Genomic DNA, 21015 nt, shown 5'->3' on the forward strand with positions numbered 1-21015 from the left:
TATTGGTGGATGGCTTAAGGCCCTGTATATTAGCAAATATGAACGAGGTTGTATTCTGTGTTTGTTGGGGGGATTTTGTTATTGGCATCAGTAGTTGTAATTCTGGAGGGCCATGGGTAGCCACTGGCTGCGCCTCCAGTCCAACAAGGCTCTAAGGTGGTGGACTATTTTTGTTATTTCCTTCCATTTTCTTTTTCCGTTTCCTGCCACTAAAAAATCACCTGGAGTTGGGTTGTCGTAGCTACTATTGTTTGTCTTGTGGGGTCTGTGCCTCCTGGTCCCTTTTAGATGGTATGCAGGGCAGTCGATGTTGTAACACTGCTTCTGGAGGACCGAGGAGTGGCACATTTTTGGGTGAAAGAAAGTACAGGTAGAAGAACGACACACTCCTTTAGACAGGAGGTCGGTACATTTTTTGGGATGCTCAAAGTTGCATGTCCCATTTTTTTTCCTGATATTTCATGCTTACAGATGCCCCAAGCATAATATTTGCACAAATTCACCTTTGGTTGAGAATTGTTGGGAGGTGTGTTGTCTATTTCTGCAGGTTCTGGGACTGCACTATAATCCTCAGTATCCAAGCCAGGGCCACCCCATCCTGGATTCCATCTACTTTCCTCAGTAGAGGAAGAAGGAGGAGACTCCTCTCCAACATCTGTACTGTGGGCCACGGTCTTGTGCAATGATGGTTGTATATTTACGGTTTTAGTGGTGGTTGTGGTAGGGTCCCTAGTAGAGTCTGGGCTGGCAGTAAGGCTGGGGGCTGGGTCTGAGTCAGCACGGGCTGGGGGCTGAGCCTGGGACAGCACGAGCACTGTGGGTATTAGTGCTATGACTGGGGGATGGGTCTGGTTTAGCACTGTGGGTGATTAGATAGTTTCGAGTCATCTGTTGCGGTATGGGCATTCTGCATTTTTTGATACACTATCTCTTGCTCCCATGTTTTATATATTTTTGGTATACTATCCAAGAGGTCATCTTTGTTTTCTTGACCAACAATACCACCAGTCCAATGACATTCTTCTTTGCAAATATACAGGGTCTAAAGCCAGCAACAAACAACAAAATACCTTTCATCCGTGGACTGCTTGCAGAGGCAAAGGCAATGTTCGCGACTTTCACTGAGACCCACATAAAGGATCACTTAGACAACGAAATATGGATCCCAGGTTACAACCTATACAGATGTGACAGAGTGAACAGGCAAAAGGGGGGGGGGGTTGGCCTGTACATTGCAGAGTCACTTGTTTGCACAGAACTGCTTAATGCCTCAAATGATGTAGTGGAAGTTTTAGCAGTAAAGGTCGAGAACCAAAACCTAGTCATTGTGGTAGTCTACAAGCCTCCGGATGCAACATCCCAGCAATTCCAGGAACAGCTGTTAAAAATTGACCACTGTCTGGAAAATCTTCCAGCTCCTGCACCCAACATCTTGCTCCTGGGGGACTTCAACTTAAGGCACCTAAAATGGAGGAATATAGCAAATAATATTGTTGCAGTAATAACACCAGGAGGCAGCTCTGATGAAAACTCACACTCACACGAGCTTTTAAATCTCTGCGCAAAATTCAATTTAAACCAGCAAATAATAGAGCCTACTAGAATGGAGAATACACTAGACCTCATCTTCACTAACAATGATGATCTGAAAAGAAATGTCACCATATCAAAAACAATATACTCAGATCACAACATAATTGAGGTTCAGACATGTATGCGCAGAGCCCCAGACCGACAAAATGAGATTAGTCACGAGGGAGCATTCACCAAATTCAACTTCAATAACAAAAACATAAAGTGGGACCAAGTAAACCAAGTCCTAACCGATATAAGCTGGGAAGATATACTAAGCAACACAGACCCCAACTTATGCCTAGAACAGATTAACTTGGTGGCACTCGATGTATGCACAAGACTTATTCCTCTAAGAAAAAGGAGGAGTAGATGTAAAATAGAAAGAGACAGGCGCTCTCTTTACAAGCGACGGAAAAGAATAACAGAGCGGCTAAAAGAGGTCAATCTATCTGAAATGCGTAGGGAGACACTGGTCAGAGAAATAGCAAACATCGAACTTAAGCTAAAGGAATCTTATAGGAGTCAGGAATCGCGGGAAGAACTAAAAGCCATAAATGAAATCGAAAGAAACCCAAAGTATTTCTTCTCCTATTCCAAATCAAAGTCGAGAACAACGTCCAGTATTGGGCCCTTACTTAAACAAGATGGGTCCTACACAGATGACAGCAAGGAAATGAGTGAGCTACTCAAGTCCCAATATGACTCAGTTTTTAGCAAGCCACTAACCAGACTGAGAGTCGAAGATCAAAATGAATTTTTTATGAGAGAGCCACAGAATTTGGTTAACACAAGCCTATCTGATGTTATCCTGACGCCAAATGACTTCGAACAGGCGATAAATGACATGCCCATGCACTCTGCCCCAGGGCCAGACTCATGGAACTCCGTGTTCATCAAGAACTGCAAGAAGCCCCTTTCACGAGCCTTTACCATCCTATGGAGAGGGAGCATGGACATGGGGGTCGTCCCACAGTTACTAAAAACAACACATAGCCCCACTCCACAAAGGGGGCAGTAAAACAACAGCAAAGAACTACAGACCGATAGCACTAACATCCCATATCATAAAAATCTTTGAAAGGGTCCTAAGAAGCAAGATCACCACCCATCTAAAAACCCATCAGTTACACAACCCAGGGCAACATGGGTTTAGAACAGGTCGCTCCTGTCTGTCTCAACTATTGGATCACTACGACAAGGTCCTAGATGCACTAGAAGACAAAAAGAATGCAGATGTAATATATACAGACTTTGCAAAAGCCTTCGACAAGTGTGACCATGGCGTAATAGCGCACAAAATGCGTGCTAAAGGAATAACAGGAAAAGTCGGTCGATGGATCTATAATTTCCTCACTAACAGAACACAGAGAGTAGTAGTCAACAGAGTAAAGTCCGAGGCAGGCACGGTGAAAAGCTCTGTTCCACAAGGCACAGTACTCGCTCCCATCTTGTTCCTCATCCTCATATCTGACATAAACAAGGATGTCAGCCACAGCACCGTGTCTTTCTTTGCAGATGACGCCCGAATCTGCATGACAGTGTCTTCCATTGCAGACACTGCAAGGCTCCAGGAGGACATCAACCAAATCTTTCAGTGGGCTGCAGAAAACAATATGAAGTTCAACGATGAGAAATTTCAATTACTCAGATATGGTAAACATGAGGAAATTAAATCTTCATCAGAGTACAAAACAAATTCTGGCCACAAAATAGAGTGAAACACCAACGTCAAAGACCTGGGAGTGATCATGTCGGAGGATCTCACCTTCAAGGACCATAACATTGTATCGATCGCATCTGCTAGAAAAATGACAGGATGGATAATGAGAACCTTCAAAACGAGGGATGCCAAGCCCATGATGACACTCTTCAGTTCACTTGTTCTATCTAGGCTGGAATATTGCTGCACACTAACAGCACCTTTCAAGGCAGGTGAAATTGCTCACCTAGAAAATGTACAGAGAACCTTCACGGCGCGCATAACGGAGATAAAACACCTCAATTACTGGGAGTGCTTGAGGTTCCTGAACCTGTATTCCCTGGAACGCAGGCGGGAGAGATACATTATTATATACACCTGGAAAATCCTAGAGGGACTAGTACCGAACTTGCACACGAAAATCACCCACTACGAAAGCAAAAGACTTGGCAGACGATGCAACATCCCCCCAATGAAAAGCAGGGGTGTCACTAGCACGTTAAGAGACCATACAATAAGTGTCAGGGGCCCGAGACTGTTCAACTGCCTCCCAGCATACATAAGGGGGATTACCAACAGACCCCTGGCAGTCTTCAAGCTGGCACTGGACAAGCACCTAAAGTCGGTTCCTGACCAGCCGGGCTGTGGCTCGTACGTTGGTTTGCGTGCAGCCAGCAGTTACAGCCTGGTTGATCAGGCTCTGATCCACCAGGAGGCCTGGTCACAGACCGGGCCGCGGGGGCGTTGACCCCCGGAACTCTCTCCAGGTAAACTCCAGGTCCAGGTAAACTCTCCTTAGTACCTTTCTGATACCTGCCCAAAGTTCTACATCTTTATTGCACAACCAGAAGCACCTTGCTAGTTCCAGGTCATTTTTTGAGGCTGTATTTAGTCTAGTACAAGAGATATGGTGTTTGGAAGAGCATAGGTTGCATGTGATTCTGGATTTCCTTCCAAGGATTTTTTTACATGTCCCACAGATATGCTGTGCTGACATCCTGTCTGTATCCTACTACACTGTATGCCACGGAAGAAAACTGATTTCCACTTTACCTTTCTCTTGCTGGTGCCAGTAATATGCAAGATGTATTTATACGAACCAAGTTTACAGTATGTGGGTGGTGGTGTAGGGTGGGTGGTGGGTGTTGGGTGGGTGTAGGGTGGGTGGTGGTGTAGGGTGGGTGGTGGGTGTAGGGTGGGTGGTGGTGTAGGGTGGGTGGTGGGTGTAGGGTGGGTGTGAGGGCAAGACTTACCCACACTGCCACACTTCACTATTATTTTTATTATTATTATTATTAATTTCCTTTTATGTAGTGCTGTACACTGTTATCTCAAGGATATACACTGTATTCTTTCAAAATACACTTTTCACTGCGCTATACTGGGATCATTGTTTTATTATTTACGCAGCAGCTAGGCCTACGCTAACTTTCCCCTACACTTATATGGAAAAGTTTATTTCCTGTTTAGTAGAGGTAACGGTTGTATGATCAATTTATGTATGCTGTGATTCCCTGCACCTCAATGCTACCACCACTCGTTTTATCTCTTGTGACTATAGTAATTACTCATCCGTTATTAACACTTCACTGGACCTCTGGCAATAGTTCGCTAGTGCCAGTTGCTTGTAAGATATTCCCATATCTACACTATATATTGTACGCTATACTGGGGGATAATTAAGATACTCTTATCTACAATTTAGTTCACTATGTCACTGCACATATATATCCTTGTCACTCATTATACTACTTATAGATAGATCATTATTTGTTTATTTCCACTTGTGTCGACATCCGGCAATAATTCACTAGTGCTGGTCAGAACCCTGCCATGGGTTCGAGTCTCACCCGTTCTGTGATTTGTTGGCAATCGTGTTAATAAGATTTTGTGAGCCATATAGATTAGTAAACGATTATCTAACCAAACGTAACTTAATCAGGTAAAGATGAACGAACGGCAGCTGGGAGGAGACTGCAGGTTTTAATAATAGTATTATTATTATTAGTGTTGTCAAATCATTACAGAAACAAGTAACTGAAGGTCAGGTTCCGCCCTACAGTCTTATTATTGTGTTCGCAGCAATGGATTCATGTTGGTGGTGAAATTTAGATTTAGAGAGGTTATAGGAAAGTAAGAGTGTTGTAGACGAGTGGAACAAACTCTCGGGTAGCGTCACTGAAGCAGGTATATGGATGGGTATGGGTGTGTGTGAATTAGACGTGCCTAGCATGGGCCAGTAGGCCTGCTGCAGTACTTCTCCTTCCGTATGAAGAATTAGACACATGTGAAACATCTGGGTATTTTCATTTATAGTTGTTTCGCCCTCCAGTGGCTTTATCAATACAAGGGCATAATGTGAAGACCGTCCTTGTATTATACTGATAAAGCCACTGGAGGGCGAAACGTCTACAAATGAAGATATTCAGTTGTTGCACATGCCTAAGTCTTCATCTTGTCTGTACTGTGTACCATTCATGTTCAAATCCTCTTTTATGTCGTTATCGTCAGTCTTCTCTACCTTAAGTACGCTTAATATTTTTCATTTCTTAATATTTTACTTAGTTTTTTATTTTTTTGCTGAAGATTCAAATTGCATCATGAACTGGATTTTCCTTAAAGAATTATGGTACATCAGGAGGTAGGTAGGTAGCAGGGTAGGTAGGTAGCAGGGTAGGTAGGTAGCAGGGTAGGTAGGTAGCAGGGTAGGTAGGTAGCAGGGTAGGTAGGTAGCAGGGTAGGTATGTAGCAGGGTAGGTAGGTAGCAGGGTAGGTATGTAGCAGGGTAGGTATGTAGCAGGGTAGGTATGTAGCAGGGTAGGTGTGTAGCAGGGTAGGTAGGTAGCAGGGTAGGTATGTAGCAGGGTAGGTGTGTAGCAGGGTAGGTATGTACCAAGGTAGGTATGTAGCAGGGTAGGTATGTAGCAGGGTAGGTATGTAGCAGGGTAGGTAGGTAGCAGGGTAGGTATGTAGCAGGGTAGGTAGCAGGGTAAGTATGTAGCAGGGTAGGTATGTAGCAGGGTAGGTGTGTAGCAGGGTAGGTGTGTAGCAGGGTAGGTGTGTAGCAGGGTAGGTATGTAGCAGGGTAGGTAGGTAGCAGGGTAGGTATGTAGCAGGGTAGGTATGTAGCAGGGTAGGTATGTAGCAGGGTAGGTATGTAGCAGGGTAGGTAGGTAGCAGAGTAGGTATGTAGCAGGGTAGGTATGTAGCAGGGTAGGTGTGTAGCAGGGTAGGTATGTAGCAGGGTAGGTGTGTAGCAGGGTAGGTGTGTAGCAGGGTAGGTATGTAGCAGGGTAGGTATGTAGCAGGGTAGGTAGGTAGCAGGGTAGGTGTGTAGCAGGGTAGGTGTGTAGCAGGGTAGGTATGTAGCAGGGTAGGTATGTAGCAGGGTAGGTATGTAGCAGGGTAGGTATGTAGCAGGGTAGGTAGGTAGCAGGGTAGGTATGTAGCAGGGTAGGTAGCAGGGTAAGTAGGTAGCAGGGTAGGTATGTAGCAGGGTAGGTATGTAGCAGGGTAGGTATGTAGCAGGGTAGGTGTGTAGCAGGGTAGGTATGTAGCAGGGTAGGTAGGTAGCAGGGTAGGTATGTAGCAGGGTAGGTATGTAGCAGGGTAGGTAGGTAGCAGAGTAGGTATGTAGCAGGGTAGGTATGTAGCAGGGTAGGTATGTAACAGGGTAGGTATGTAGCAGGGTAGGTATGTAGCAGGGTAGGTAGGTAGCAGGGTAGGTAGGTAGCAAGGTAGGTAGGTAGCAGGGTAGGTAGGTAGCAAGGTAGGTAGGTAGCAGGGTAGGTAGGTAGCAGGGTATGTAGGTAGCAAGGTAGGTAGGTAGCAAGGTAGGTAGGTAGCAGGGTAGGTAGGTAGGTAGCAAGGTAGGTAGGTAGGTAGCAAGGTATGTAGGTAGCAAGGTATGTAGGTAGCAAGGTAGGTAGGTAGCAAGGTAGGTAACAAGGTAGGTAGGTAGCAAGGTAGGTAGGTAGCAGGGTAGGTAGGAAGCAAGGTAGGTAGGTAGCAGGGTAGGTAGGTAGCAAGGTAGGTAGCAGGGTAGGTAGGTAGCAAGGTAGGTAGGTAGCAGGGTAGGTAGGTAGCAGGGTATGTAGGTAGCAAGGTAGGTAGGTAGCAAGGTAGGTAGGTAGCAGGGTAGGTAGGTAGGTAGCAAGGTAGGTAGGTAGGTAGCAATGTATGTAGGTAGCAAGGTATGTAGGTAGCAAGGTAGGTAGGTAGCAAGGTAGGTAACAAGGTAGGTAGGTAGCAAGGTAGGTAGGTAGCAGGGTAGGTAGGAAGCAAGGTAGGTAGGTAGCAGGGTAGGTAGGTAGCAAGGTAGGTAGCAGGGTAGGTAGGTAGCAAGGTAGGTAGCAGGGTAGGTAGGTAGCAAGGTAGGTAGCAGGGTAGGTAGGAAGCAAGGTAGGTAAGTAGCAGGGTAGGTAGGAAGCAAGGTAGGTAAGTAGCAGGGTAGGTAGGAAGCAAGGTAGGTAGCAGGGTAGGTAGGAAGCAAGGTAGGTAGGTAGCAGGGTAGGTAGGAAGCTAGGTAGGTAGGTAGCAGGGTAGGTAAGAAGCAAGGTAGGTAGGTAGGCAGCAAGGTAGGTAGGTAGAAAAGCAAGGTAGGTAGAAAAGCAAGGTAGGTAGGTAGCAAGGTACGTAGGCAGCAAGGTAGGTAGGCAGCAAGGTAGGTAGGTAGGAAGCAAGGTAGGTAGGCAGCAAGGTAGGTAAGTAGGCTGGTAGATAGGTAGTGTGCCTAGTGCGAGTACCAAACTGAGGATCAAGCCTCCACTTCTTGAGCTAAATGATGCCATTGAGGTTAGAACTTGCGGCGTGCACCGAGCACATCACCTTTATTTTGTGTGCACCACACATCCTACATACCATGCATAATCAAGCAAAAGCCCGCTAGCTTGACGGCACAGGTGACGGGGCTCCCGCAATATATCCGCTGATAACTACCACTTGTAAACGTTAACCAATCAAGGTGAGGGGTTGAGTGTCAGGATGGTTGACCTTATACCTACACAGAGGTCTGGAGGTCAGTCTCGCACTAGCCTCAGGATGATCAACACACACTGAGTTCTATCTATGAGAGAACTCGTTATGAGCCATTGTCGGTGTTTCTCTCTCTCTCTCTACCCGTTTTTTTTTTTATTCGCCGGTATTCTCCCGGCCCGGGTCTTTTCCAAGTAGTGGTGACCCGGCCTTGGCTCCCTATCTGGGGAGTATCTCGAGACCTAAGTCTCCCATGGGAGGAGGTACAAGTACCCCCTCATCTTTGGGACCAAGTGTCCCCAGGCCTAGCCACAGTCCCCGCCCTCACGGGGCTCGTAGGGAGAAGCTAGGCCACTGGTCTACCATCTGCCCCGCCCCAAAGGGGCTCGTGGGGATGGCAGTCTTGTGAGCTGCAGGTGGTAGCAAGCTCAAACCTCCCTCTACTTTTTTTTTATAGCTGCTCTGGCAGGCGAACTTTCCAGTTTCGCAGCTCAGGCTAGAGAAACTGGCCTGACTGGACGCTCTGTAATTTTGCTTACAGAAGAGTAGCCTTGCCGGGATTCGAACCTGTTCGATTAACCTGCTAGTACCCGCCGCCCACAGTCCAGTGTATGAACCACAACAAATTGAAGAATTGAGACACTTTTGCACAAGTCTCTCTCATTCAGCTTGTCGGTTTTCTAAACCACCGCAACAAGGTTCACCAGGAACTGTTTTGACTGATCTTTTGAGTTCTGCAAAGAGCGAAACGTTGCCGAAACAAAACATTGGGATTTTCAAGCTGAGGATATTCACCGAGTTGCTACTGACCTGCTCAGCGACATAGATGGTGTATTCCAGCTGCTGGCGTCTGAGGACAGGGTGTAGCCAGCTCAGCAGGATGACCAGGTGGTGCAGACGGTCTCTGTAAGGCAGCACGACCGCCACCTTGTGTCGTGGCAGACAGGGGTCGTCTGCCTCCTGTGTGGGACTCCATCTGCCACCCGGGGATACCCACTCCAGTTGCCTCAGCACATCCTGCAGCTGCAGCTTCTCCAGCTGGTCCAGATCGATGTTCATGTGACCCACTGAAAGAAGGTGAGGTTAAGGGCTAGTGGTTGACAGCGGGTGTAAATACAGAGGATGATGGGGCTATTATTGCTAGCTGGTAACGCTACTGTTGCTACATCTACCTTGATGCAACACTAGTACTAGTACCAACACTATGTTGGCAACAGTTCACCTTCTTCCTTGCAGGTAATATTATTTGTGATCACTTGTGCTAAGCTAGATTTAGATTTTTTTTTCAGATTTTGCCACCGAAGTGGCTAATTTGCTGTGCACCCAATATTCATCTTGTGGACGGTAGTGTAAAAGCATTAGGAATACACAAAAGACCTAGGAACTAGGCCCTAAAAGGGTTACCAAAGTATATATGGATTTATAGCAACAGTTCACTTATCTATTGCAAGCAGATTTAGGAAATTTGCCTAATATATGTCTGGTATCTTATTTTCATTAATAAGACACCTTGTCATATCACCTATGTAATTATACTGTCTCTATATGTCTTAGTAAGTGGACAATTAAGTGTTCAAGATAGTGGCCAAAGGGCTGGCTAAATAATTTGCATTTAGTTTGATCACCATTTGTGTGTCTGCCAAACTACCAGAAGTAGCGGTAACCAAACCTAAACCTGGCCACTACAACATCAGTCTGTTCACAGTGTCTTCAAGAAGGCACTGGACAGGCACCTAAAGTCAATACCTGACCAACCGGGCTGTGGTTCTTACGTCAGCTTACGTGCGGCCAGCAGTAACAGCCTGGTTGATCAGACCCTTATCCACCATGAGGCCTGGTCTCAGACCGAGCCGCGGAGACATTGACCCCCGAAACCCTCTCCAGGTAATACTTATCTACGTTCATGTTAAACTAAGTTATAGATCTATACCTGGAGACAGTTCCAGGGGTCAACGACCCCGCGGCCCGGTCTGTGACCAGGTCTCATGGTGGATCAGGGCCTCATCAAGCAGGCTGTTACTGCTGGCCGCACGTAATTCAACGTACGAGCCACAACCCGGCTGGTCAGGTACTGACTTCAGGTACCTATCCAGTGCCTGCTTGAAGATAGCCAGGGGTCTATTAGTAATCCCCCTGATGTATGCTGGGAGGCAGTTGAACAGTCTTGGGCCCCTGACACTTATTGTGTTGTCTCTTATCGTGCTAGTGACACCCCTGCTTTTCACTGGGGGGATGTTGCATCGTCTGCCGAGTCTTTTGCTTTCGTAGGGAGTGATTTTCGTGTGCAAGTTGGGTACTAGTCCCTCTAGGATTTTCCAGGTGTATATAATCATATATCTCTCCCTCCTGTGTTCTAGGGAATACAGGTTTAGGAACTTCAAGCGCTCCCAGTAATTGAGGTGATTTATCGCAGTTATGCGTGCTGTAAAGGCTCTCCGTACATTTTCTAGGTCAACAATTTCACCTGCCTTGAAAGGTGCTGTTAGTGTGCAGCAATATTCCAGCCAAGATAGAACAAGCGACCTGAAGAGTGTCATCATGGGCTTTACATCCCTGGTTTTGAAGGTTCTTATTATCCATCTAGTCATCTTTCTAGCAGATGCGATTGACAGTGTTACGGTCCTTGAAGGTGAGATCCTCTGACATGATCACTCCCAGGTCTTTGGCATTAGTTTTTCGCTCTGTTGTGTGGTTGGAATTTGTTTTTACTCCGATGAAATTTTAATTTCCCACGTTTTCCATATCGGAGTAATTGGAGTTTCTCATCATTGAACTTCATATTGTTTTCTGCAGCCCATTTAAAGAATTGGTTGATGTCCGCCTGGAGTCTTGCAGTGTCTTCAATGGAGGACACTGTCATGCAAATTCGGATGTCATCTGCAAAGGAAGACACTGCACTGTGGCTTATATCCCTGTCTATGTCCGATATGAGGATGAGGAACAAGATGAGAGCGATTACTGTGCCTTGTGGAACAGAGCTTTTCACCGTAGCCACCTCAGACTTTACTCTGTTGACTACTACTCTTTGTGTTCTATTTGTTACGAAATTATAGATCCATCTACCGACTTTTCCTGGTATTCCTTTATCGCGTATTTTGTGCACTATTACACCATGGTCACACTTGTCAAAGGCTTTCACGAAGTCTTTGTATATTACATCTGCATTCTCGGGCTTCTACTCAGGCTTCTAACTGTATTCCTATAACATTGTTTCATTATTTACTTTTCTCTTAATATTCCTAATGCTAGACACAGACATACCAAAGTTCTATTCAGTGTACTTTCTATGACTAACTTATCAACTTTATTATGAAGACGTAATTTAGTGTGTGACGGAATCCATAAAAATTTTTCATTAATTCCGTTTTCTCGGTGTCTTGGGGTATCTATATCTGGCTTCTTCAAAGAGCATATTGTTAGTCACTATGTGAGCCAGGAAATTTCAGTGATGACATAGAATCTATAATCATAGTCAAGCTCAGCGTCATAAGTTAACTTTTGCACTAGTAGGATGACCAACAATTCAGTTTGCAGTGTAGACGCCCAGTTGTTGATTCTTATGCCTAACTCAACATAGTTCCTATCATTACTATCTTCTTCACGGGGGTCTCCTTGGCACGGTGAAGAGACTATTGGCCTTCTTCCTCAGACTGAACCTAATTACCCCTCAATTCCCCCTTTCCATTTCCTCCTCATCCCCATCCCTCTACTGTCCTACCTTTGAGGTTCTTCCCATAGCCTTTGTAGTTCCTAGACCTGAGAAGAGGTTTCAGGGTCCATCTAATTCCGTTGAGGTCCTTGGTGGTAGTGTAGTTTGCCGTGGAATCTGGATCATCTAGAGATCCCGATCCCCTTCCAGTCTCCCGGGGAAAGGGAGGCTTCGGGTGTCTTTCAGGTGACTGGTGTATCTCTGGAGGCTGCCTGTCGGATTCCAGGAGGTGGTGGCCGAAGGAGGTATGCTTTGTGGGGAGTTTCCGACTGCCCTCCCTTTTGTCCACCGAGGTGGCTCCGTAGATGTGAGGTTGCTATCCCGGATTACTGGTTTTCTGGCTTGAAGGGTAGGGTATGGCACGGGTTTCATGCTGCATCTGCACTACCAGCTGCACTGAGGTTGTCCTCTTGGGTACGGAAGGGGAGATTTGCGGTCCTTACGCCCTGGGAGCTGCCCCTCCACGCCCCCCCCCCTTTTCTTTCTTAAGAAGAGAGTCCTAACCATGGGGTCCTAAGTCCATGTACCTTCTCCTCCTGGGCCCCTTCCTATAGCAGCACCCTCGTTACCGGACCATTCTTCGGACCTTTCCACAGCCCCTGTATCTTCTGCGAGTGACATTTTGTTGCACACTCCAGATGCAGAGGACAGCTTGACTCCTCTGACACCTCTGACCTCTGCATATTTTTGACTACGCTTCTGGCCTCTCCCCATGTGGTGCAACGGTTTTCAGATCGCATGCCCACCTCAAAACGGACCATCTCTGGTCCTGTATCTAAACTACCACAACCTTCTTCTGATGACACTATTTCGACTGCCTCCCATTGTACTCAGAAAAGACCAACACTACAATCACTTCCTTTACATACTACGCATCATAGAACACAATGGACGAAATTTTTTTTTCACTGTACAACCGACATCTTCTTTAGAATATCTTTCTGATCATAGTATCAGCAAGGCGCTCTTACGCCACGTTAGTTGTAATATTCCGTTTCATGTTCTCAAGAGTGGTGCACGCATCGTCACAGTACAGAATGCTAGCCAAGCTTACGAGCGCTCTCTCCTTACAACCATAGATGCCATTCCTGTAACAACAGAAAAACATCATTCTCTCAATTCTTGCAGTGGTACTGTCATTGTACCACATACCATTGTTCAACATAATTTCCAGACGTGTGGTTGTGACATTCTGGAACAGCTTGAGCTCCAAGGCCTCCTGATCCTTAAAGTAGACACGTATGTACTGCCTGCCTGCGGGTGGAGAAGCTATCCCTGCAATGTAGCTTACTTAACTTTTGACTACCAGTTTACATTGACTATTGGTTTGCAGGACACCATTTGCAAGTCCGACAGGTGACCCCTACACCACAACAGTGTAGAAATTGTTGGCGTTTTGGCCATCCGGCAAAATACTGCAGCTCCATGGCTGAATGCCCAGTCTGTGGTGCTGATGACCATACCAATACATCTTGTGGTTTACTTCCCTCCTGCCTTAATTGTCAAGAAGCTCATCCATCTTATACTCGTCATTGCAAGGTTTACTTGAATGAATGTGATATCCATTGTCTCAAGGAGACAGAAGGCTTTACTTATGCCATGACACCTTCTCATCTAGGCCTCCAGGGAAGACTTCCCCGTATTTCTTATTCTCGTGTTACTAAGAGACCCATTGTTAAATTAGACACATGTGCAACTCTTGGGTATCCTTAATGAGGAAACGTTTCGCCACACAGTGGCTTCATCAGTCCATACAAAGGATAAACTTGAAGAACAGGAGGAGAATGAGGTAATCAGTCCCTCAGCCTTGAGTCGATGTGGTCAGTCCATCAATCTTGAATAGAATACGACATAGGAGCGGAGAAGCAGCTTAAGAGTTGCACATGCGTCTAATTTAACATGTCGGTTCTTTGAACCATTCATCTACAACTAAGAGACCCCCAACCTCTGGGGTCCCAATTCCCACGGTCTTCCCCATGGTCACACCTTCCACAGTCACTTCTGTGTCTAACTCTTTTGTAATCCTGGACTCTGAGGTCCCTACCTCATCACCTCCTACTGTTCTCCAATCTTCATCTCACATGCAAGCTTCTATGCCTACAAGACCTCGCACAACAGCTCCTTCCCTTCACCTCTCTACTTCTTCAAAGTCCAACAATTCCCCAGAGGGTAAATATTTCATTTCCGTCTCAGTACCTAGATCTTTGCCTTTTACTCGTTCTGTTGCGAGTCTGGAGGTCCATCCTCCCCCTTGTACACAACCTTCCTCTCCTGTCCCATCCCAAGTTTTTTCCTCTCCTCTCCCCTCCGAAGCTCCTCATGTTACCTCTAACCTCTCATGTTCCCCTACATTGGTTAATTCTGTCATCACCCTGATCTTTACTCACCCTCCTTCTTCCATCTCCAATATCATCTCACATACAACGTCCTTGTCCTATGAAACAACTGAAGCTACATTGCGGAGACTAAACCAATGATGGACACCGATTCACCTCCTGCCACTTCACTCTTCTCCATCTGCACAACTTCTTTCTTCAGTGTTCGAACACTTTGCCACTTGTTCGTTTTCCACTGCCTCCACATGTGGACTCTTCTAACCCTTCTAGTCCGTAGATAACTCTACCCTAAAATTTATTGTATCTTTCTACTCGCTTATTTACTCATGGCTTATTTACAGCGGAATATCAGAGGCCTCAGAAGTAACCGGGGTGAGCTTCAGGTGTTGCTCTCCCAGTTATCCCCTGTTTGTGTTTGTTTACAATAACCCAAATTAAGCTCCGCTGTTATCCGTTCCACCTCAGGCTATGTTTTATTATAGTCATTGGATCCTTTTCCTGATGGAACCTTTAATGAAAGTGCACTTCTTATACATTCCAGTATTCCATACCATCAACTCTTTCGTCATACTTCGTTGCATTACACTGCAGCTGGCACCCACTTGAATAAGTGGTATACCATCTGTTCTTTGTATCTCTCTCCCTCTCGGGCATTATCTATCCCAGATGTTGCATTTCTGGTTTCTTCCTTACCGCCACCCCTTCTGTTGGCGGTTTTAATGCTCACCATTTCCTCTGGTAAGTAGGGGGGGGGGTGCTCACTGTGACTCGCTGCATTCAGTTGGATGCTTTTCTCACTTCTTTCCTCCTTCTATGTTTTAAATACAGGTACTCCCACCCATTTTGATCTTTGTACTCATTCTCTCTCTTGCATCGACCTCTCGGTTTGCTCTTCCTCAGCTGCACTAGACTTTACCTGGTCTGTCGTCCAAGACTCTCGTGACAATGATAATTTTTCAATCAACTTTTTCATTCGTATTCACCTCCTCCTCGCAGCCCACGCTGGCAATTTGACCGAGCGAACTGGGACCTTTAATCGTGTCAAACTGCTTTCAGTGAGGATCCTTCTTTGTCCTCTATTGATGAGCTGTTACACCTCTTCTCGACCTCAGTTTTAACCCCAGCTTCACATTTTATACCCCAAACCTCGGGCAGGCATTCTCAAAGGTGCGTGCCTTGGTGGTCTCCTGCTTGTGCTCGGGCAGTACGTTTGAAACGTGCTCAGTGGGGCAGATATCGGTACAAAAGAACCACAGAGCGACTCCCGCACTTGCTGGCGGGATTGTGTTTATACCGTCACTTCGGCTTCCTCTATGAGTGCAGCCTGGAAAAAAGTACAGAAACCAAGTGGCAAATACTCTCCCGACCCGGCTCCTGTTCTTCGGGTTTCCGGTGTCGCTATAGCAAACCCTCTTGATGTTGCCACCGAAATGTCTATATCTCTCAAGGGCTCCATCTGTAATAATAATAATATATCTTTATTTACTACAAGTACATGTACAAGGTATACAGGTCTAGCTGACATCAATGACATACTACTATATAGAAAGCCGCTTGTTATGCAGAGCATTTTGGGCAAATTAGGTCAGTTTTGTCCCAGGATGCGACCCACACCAGTCGACTAACACCCAGGTACCCATTTTACTGATGGGGAACATAGACAACCGGTGTAAGGAAACACCTCCGATGTTTCCACCCTTTTACCGTGTCTTTCCTCCAAGTCTGCCAGAGAGTTTGAGCCCTTAGAATTTTCTTCTATCAGAGAAGAGTCTTATAATGTGCCTTTTACACTTCTGGAATTGGAGACAGCACTCTCCGGTTGCCGACCATCAGCAGCTGGGCCTGACGGCATTTACATCAGTCAGCCCTTGCAGTCCTCTTAGGACTCTTTAATCTTATTTGGTCAAAAGCAGTTCTTCCCCAGTTGTGGAAATCTGCCACTGTTCTCCTTTTCTGTAAACCGGGTACTACGGGACATGATGCCTCCCACTATCGTCCTGTTCCTCTTACCAGTACAGCTTGCAAGGTGATGGAATATGTTCGGGTTAATAATATGCTTTCCCCGGACTCTGTCCAAGCTGAAGGTGTCCCCTTGGTATAAAGATCTGGTATCTATTCTTCCATCTAATATTTAGTTATCACTCTATGTTGATAACTTTGTGCAGGCGCTACCACCTCATTGCAGTTTCTCTCCAGCATGTGGTCAACCTGTTTCCATTTGGGCCACTACTCATGGGTTTAAGTTTTCTCGTACTAAAGCACACCAAATTAATTTCACTAGACGTTCTATCGTCCCTAATAATCCATTGTACCTATATGGCTCACGTATCCCAGAACGTTATACTGAGAGGTTTCTCGGCCTTCTGTTTGACCGTAGGTTATCCTGGAAACCTCACATTACCTTTCTGAAGACAATTTGTTATAGCCGGCTGAACCTCCTTAAAACCCTCACTCATTTTTCATGGGGGGGGGCTGATCGTAGAACTCTCCGACTACATTCAGCCCTAATTTTATCGAAACTCGATTATGAAAGCTAAGGCACATGTGCAACATCTGGATATCTTTATTGTAGACGTTTCGCCATCCAGTGGCCTTATCAATACAGATTCTAGGACATAATTAGAAGGCAGTCCCTCAGCCTTGGAGTTAGTGTTCACAGCATCGTGGTGGTGGAGATTCTGGAGCAAAGGCAAGGAGACTGGCGGTTATATAGGCGCCAGTGGATAGGGACGTGTAGCAGACGAGGGCATAGTCACTGGTAGGCGGGATTCCCCAGTGGAAGTAGGTCCTTCCCAAAGGGATGGGTTAGTTGAAGCAGCCGTGAAGAAGGTCTTGTAGATGTCCTCTGAACCAAGATTCCATGATGTTGCAGTGTTTGACAAGTTGTGCAAGAAAGGTATAAAATACCGACTAACCCATCCTTTTGGATAGGACCTACTTCCACTGGGAAATCCCTTCTACCAGTGACTATGCCCTCGTCTGCTACACGTCCCTATCCACTGACGCCTATATAACCGCCAGTCTCCTTGCCTTTGCTCCAGAATCTCCACCACCACGATGCTGTGAACACTAACTCCAAGGCTGAGGGACTGCCTTCTAATTATGTCCAAGAATCTGTATTGATAAAGCCACTGGATGGCGAAACGTCTACAATAAAGATATCCAGATGTTGCACATGTGTCTTAACTTTCATATTGTCGGTATTTTATACCTTTCTTGCTAAATTCGATTATGGCGACCAGATATATTCAGCGGCCTCTCCTGCAATTCTTTCTAGCCTTGATCCCATCCATCACCAGGGATTACGTTTATGCCTCGGTACTATTCGTTCTTCACCTGTTGAGAGCCTCTATGCAGAGGCGAATATTCATCCTTGACCGATCGCCGTGATGCTCATTGCCTTCACTATTATACTCACTCATGACCTCCGCAATCCTTCCATATATAGAATAGTAACAGATGTTAGTTGAAGTTCTTTATTTGTTAGTCTCCTCTGTTTACTCCGTCCCTTTTCTCTTCGTCTACATTCGCTCCTGTCTTCTCTTCAGTTGTCAGCTTTCTATGTTCATGTGGCATCTAACTTTTCCCTTCCCCTTTAGGAAGTTCCGATGGGTCGTGTCTGTTCTTTCCCACTGCCATACACCAGCCCAACTGCACTTCCGATCTCATTCTCGTGCCATCGCAGTGTACACCGATGGTTTTAAGTCTTCTGACGGCATCGGATTCAACAGCAGTTTCCAGACAGCGTCGTGCGAGGGCATTTATTATCCTCTGCTAACATTTTTACGGGTAAATTGTATGCCATCCTCGTAGCACTTATCCGTATTGCATCCATGCCTGCGTCACTATCTGTGGTAGTTTCAGATTGCCTTAGTGTTTTACAGTTAGTTTAATATCTTTATTATGCACTCCATACCCATTCTGTGGGCGGTAGTCAAAAGATTACAGAGTACATAATGGGCCCAGGGACTGGGCCCCAAAGTTTTTATAGCTGAACAAGATACAGAGGTAATGAATCATGCAAGTGCTTTACAGTCTATAAGGAAAGTTGATTCACCTCATCCCCTGGTTCTTCGTATCCAACTTTGGTTATGCCGTATCTCTAGCAAGAACAAAGATATTGTTTTTTGTTGGGTTTTCGGTCATGTTGATGTACAGGGCAATGAACAGGCAAACACTACTGCGCGGTTAGCAGTATATGATCTCCCAGTTTAATATAGAGGTGTTCCATTCACAGATTATTTTCCTGTAATTGCTACCCACCTTCACAACCGTTGGTATCAACATTGGTCTGATCTGCTACATAATAAATTACATTTTGTTAAACCAAGTATAGGTTTCTTGGCCGTCATCTTGTCATCGATGCCGTGGTTGGGAGACTACTCTCTCCCGTCTTCGCATCGGACACACTTATCTTACTCACGGGTATCTCATGGAGAGGCGCCCTGTTCCACTCTGTGAGACTTGTCAGGTTTCATTTTATGTTAGCCATATTCTGTCGGACTGTCCACTCTATCAATGAGCACGCAGAATTTACCTCCGACGTCGTCGTCACCACTCTAATGCCTTTACTTTATCTTCCCTCCTTGCTGACAGCTCCACCTTTGACTCAGAATTTCTGACTTTTTGACATCAACTGATTTACTACAGAAACTTTGATGCTGTCTCTAGCATTCCTCACAGCCTTTTCCACGTTTTCTACCTTCTACCCCTGCACTTTTTCCCTGCCCCGCTGCGCTGTATGACTAACAATAATACCTCTCCCTCTTGATATCCAATACCCCTGTATTCTTCCCTGCCCCACTGTGCTGTGCGATCCCTGTAGGTTTAGCGCTTCATTTTATGGTATTATCTAGGGAGGTGGCAACAAGAGCAGATGCAGCCCCGCCAGTAGACTCCTGCTTACATCCATCAGTATACATAACTTGTGATAAATTATTACTAACAGTTAAGCGAGAAATTTCTCCCTGAACAGTTGCTTTTACAAGTGATTTAAGGAAGGTATTACTGGTGTTGAGCTTCTGGGGAGGAACTTGCAGGTATGTGATGTTAAATGAACACATCTTCCATGGTAAGCTGAAATGTTCTTGTTGTCTGCAGTGATACAGTTCACGCAGATTATGTTTTTACAACCCATTTAGATTAAGAGTATTTACTTCTAGATATTTAGTAAGATTTGTAATGACAGCGTTGTGTTCATAGCATGCTAATACCAAGTACATTGTTAATATCAATAATCCCATCGCTCATTTCCGCCTTCCCGTTATTTCTATCATCATGGAACAACATAAACCCTTGAATGTGGAACTCGGCAATTACGTTTCGACTTTTGAAATTAAGTTATATCTCGGTTATTGCAACATCAGTTTTTCCCGCACATGATACCAAACGTAATTCCTTCATCTTATGTCTAGCACTTCGACTATTTGTATAAAATTCATTAAGCTGATTTTTTTTTGTCTGTGCCTTTCCTTCTACTCATCTCTGCATGTCCACATTTTCTGTTATTCCCATGATATAACAATCTTGATAATTTATACCGTCCCACAATTCATTTTTTCCAGACAAAAAAAAAATCTCTAATTATTTCTAGTTTAAAGTCCTAACAGCTCCATCCACCGAGCTTGCTACAGCCGACACACTGACCTTCAGTAAACGATTCCCCCCATCCCTCGCATACATGTCATTTCTGCCATAAAAATGGTCCCAGATATCTGAGTGGAACTACAATGTCCTTGCAGTGTTTGTCTAGTCAGCAATTAACTCAAATTGCCATGGACAATCATTCTTTTCCACCATTCTTTATCTATCAATCCTCGACAAGAACATTCTTATCTTCAGTGGTGAAGGTAAGAATGTTTCTATCCATTGCAACAGTGGTCATCCTGCTTTCATCCGGGTTTACAGCAAAATTGTTACTGGACTGTAACTCTCTCTCCTTCCTTTTAAGTTTCATCTTCGTTCCTTTCCCTTCGACCAGTGTCCAACTTTGTAGTTCTGAGGAGCCATCACAGCACAACTGCTACAAATCCTCTTGTTTCCCTTAGTCTCCGTATTTCTCTACTAGCTTCTTCCAACTTTACAACTGCTCCAAACAATACGTAGTTGGTTCCTTTTACAGAAACCTCACTAGACACGTCCTTGCAACCCCCCCAACACACACACACACACACACACACACACACACACACAATATGATGCTGTTCTCGGTCTTCTGAGCTGGAATATGTTATGAGCAGAATTTATTTGTTCTGTGTAATGAGAAAACTTGTGATGTAGGTTGAGGAAGCTATTGTTAGCTCACTGTTATCACTGATTAGGACACTGCCGAGTGCTGTGCTTGCTGTATCCTCCCTGATCTATGCTTGATGTATCTTCCAAGCTATGCTTTTTGTATCCTCCCTGAGCTGTTCTTGCTGTATCCTCCCTGAGCTGTGCTTGCTGTATCCTCCCTGGAGAACAAAAGCTAGTGGGTCGGCTTCAATACAATGGTTATTACGGCTTTCTATACCGTTAACGGTTGTTGTGGTTTAGGATACTATTAATGGTCATTGATGCTTCATATACTGTTAACGGTCATTGTAGTTTCGTATACAGTTAACTAGTTAAATGGATATCACATACGAAATGTTAAATATACTATATTTTGAAACTAGTAATAAGGAATTAACATAAAAGGACTACAATGAGCAATACATTATATATATATATATATATATATA

General features: G+C 45.2%; 1 protein-coding gene across 1 annotated transcript in view; it reads right to left on the reverse strand.

Annotated features, from left to right (window-relative positions):
* Positions 1-21015, reverse strand: part of LOC128693824 (uncharacterized) — a 398273-nt gene that overhangs the window by 24482 nt on the left and 352776 nt on the right. Inside the window, exon 6 of the mRNA XM_070090779.1 lies at positions 9059-9315. Within this exon, the coding sequence (XP_069946880.1) occupies positions 9059-9315 (257 nt within the window). The remainder of the gene's footprint in view (positions 1-9058; positions 9316-21015) is intronic.

The sequence above is a fragment of the Cherax quadricarinatus genome, chromosome 33, assembly GCF_038502225.1.
Source record: "Cherax quadricarinatus isolate ZL_2023a chromosome 33, ASM3850222v1, whole genome shotgun sequence".
In the NCBI taxonomy this organism is placed as follows: Eukaryota; Metazoa; Arthropoda; class Malacostraca; order Decapoda; family Parastacidae; genus Cherax; species Cherax quadricarinatus.